General features: G+C 39.1%; 1 protein-coding gene across 1 annotated transcript; it reads right to left on the bottom strand.

The window, feature by feature from the left end:
* Nucleotides 1–191: 191 nt before the first annotated feature.
* On the bottom strand, nucleotides 192–736 carry LOC111669881 (large ribosomal subunit protein mL63-like). Its single transcript, XM_023426374.2, has one exon. The coding sequence runs from the start codon at nucleotides 692–694 to the stop codon at nucleotides 383–385; it is 312 nt and encodes a 103-aa protein (XP_023282142.1). The 5' UTR covers nucleotides 695–736; the 3' UTR covers nucleotides 192–382.
* Nucleotides 737–1,382: the final 646 nt, after the last annotated feature.

Raw genomic sequence — 1,382 nt, 5'->3', positions numbered from 1 at the left:
GCAGTTTATATAATTATACAGATTTTATAACCAGTGTGGAGCCTGATTTTATTAATTTAAAAGTGTTTTTGTTAATTTGTTAAAAAAATTCCCTCAGTCAGGTGTAGAGCTGATTATCTGAAGGAGCTGCACTGAATGTGGAGAAACTGTTGCAGTGCAGATTCGGTTTGTGTGATAGAAAACCACAAACAGACAGTTTACAGATTTGGTTTATGGGGAAAAACAAAGTTTAAATAGGCTATCATGGACTTGGGTGACAACTTTACATGGTAGCTTTTCAGCTAATATACAGAGTCCGCTTTAGGATAATACCAAAACAGCACACATCAGTATGTTATATTGTCCTGTTATTAGGACAGTCTTTGCATGTTCACTGCTCACATTAACTCGACCACGTCTTGCTGATTTTGAGATGACTCAGGTGATCCGTCATGTGCTTGTGTTGGGGAAAATTGGCAAATTTGGTCTCCTTGATCTTGAGCCAGTTCTGGGCCCTGCGTTCTGCAGCGTGGCAGTACTCCTGCTCTGGAGTCATGTACGGCCGGCTGATCCAGTACTCGTTCTCAGCCTCGCGCTCCAGACGCTTCAGCGTATTGCGGTTCATCTGCCATGTGATCTCTCGTGGACGCCGATACTTTCCGATCCACTGTTTCCCAGAGATGCCTTTCCGCAGCAGGGTGAGGGTGAGGAACATGGTGGCTAATTCTTTCTGAAAATGCAAAACAGAGGCAACAAGATGAGAACAGAAATAGGTTTTTAATACAGCTATTGTAAACAAATTATATCACTAGACCAACAGCATATAATAAATAATAAAAAATAATATAATAGTTATTTTTAACTGATGAACTTTTGACTTGTCATAGTAGAAAAAGCAGAGGTGTTACTAAAAACATGAATGATTCTATTAAGTGACTCAGTAAGCCACCACCTTACACTCATGCTTTTCCTACCGTGACAAACATATTGCATGAAAAAGCCCTATTAAAGAGCCACAACACCTACTCATTGTTTTATGTTTACTGACTGACTGGACCTTTGCTCAGGTTAAATGTGCTCTGTGAGGCAACTACAGTCCACATATTAATAAAGGTGTAGGCAGACTAGCAATGTGGTCAGAAGTAATTTCCACACACTGTGGCAAAAAGAGGTGAGCGAAATAAATAATTTGGGCAGGTTTGTCAGCATAAACTCAGACAATATTCCACAAATTGTAATTATACCACTTTATTTTTCTTGAACATTTTAATGTCACTGACCTCTGACATTGATCTTGTGTGAGAGGTGAATCCCCCCCATCAAATGTAAAAACCTAACAATTTTGCAGGCTAAAGTTCCTATTTTATATTTTGGGACATTTTCTGCCTTTTTAAAATAGCAAC

This window comes from Seriola lalandi, unplaced genomic scaffold (assembly GCF_002814215.2).
Source record: "Seriola lalandi dorsalis isolate HSWRI2012SDOR001 ecotype SW California unplaced genomic scaffold, Sedor1 jcf7180002005255, whole genome shotgun sequence".
Classification (NCBI taxonomy): domain Eukaryota; kingdom Metazoa; phylum Chordata; class Actinopteri; order Carangiformes; family Carangidae; genus Seriola; species Seriola lalandi.
Note: the sequence above shows the minus strand (reverse complement) of the source record. Positions and strands in the feature narration are given on the sequence as shown.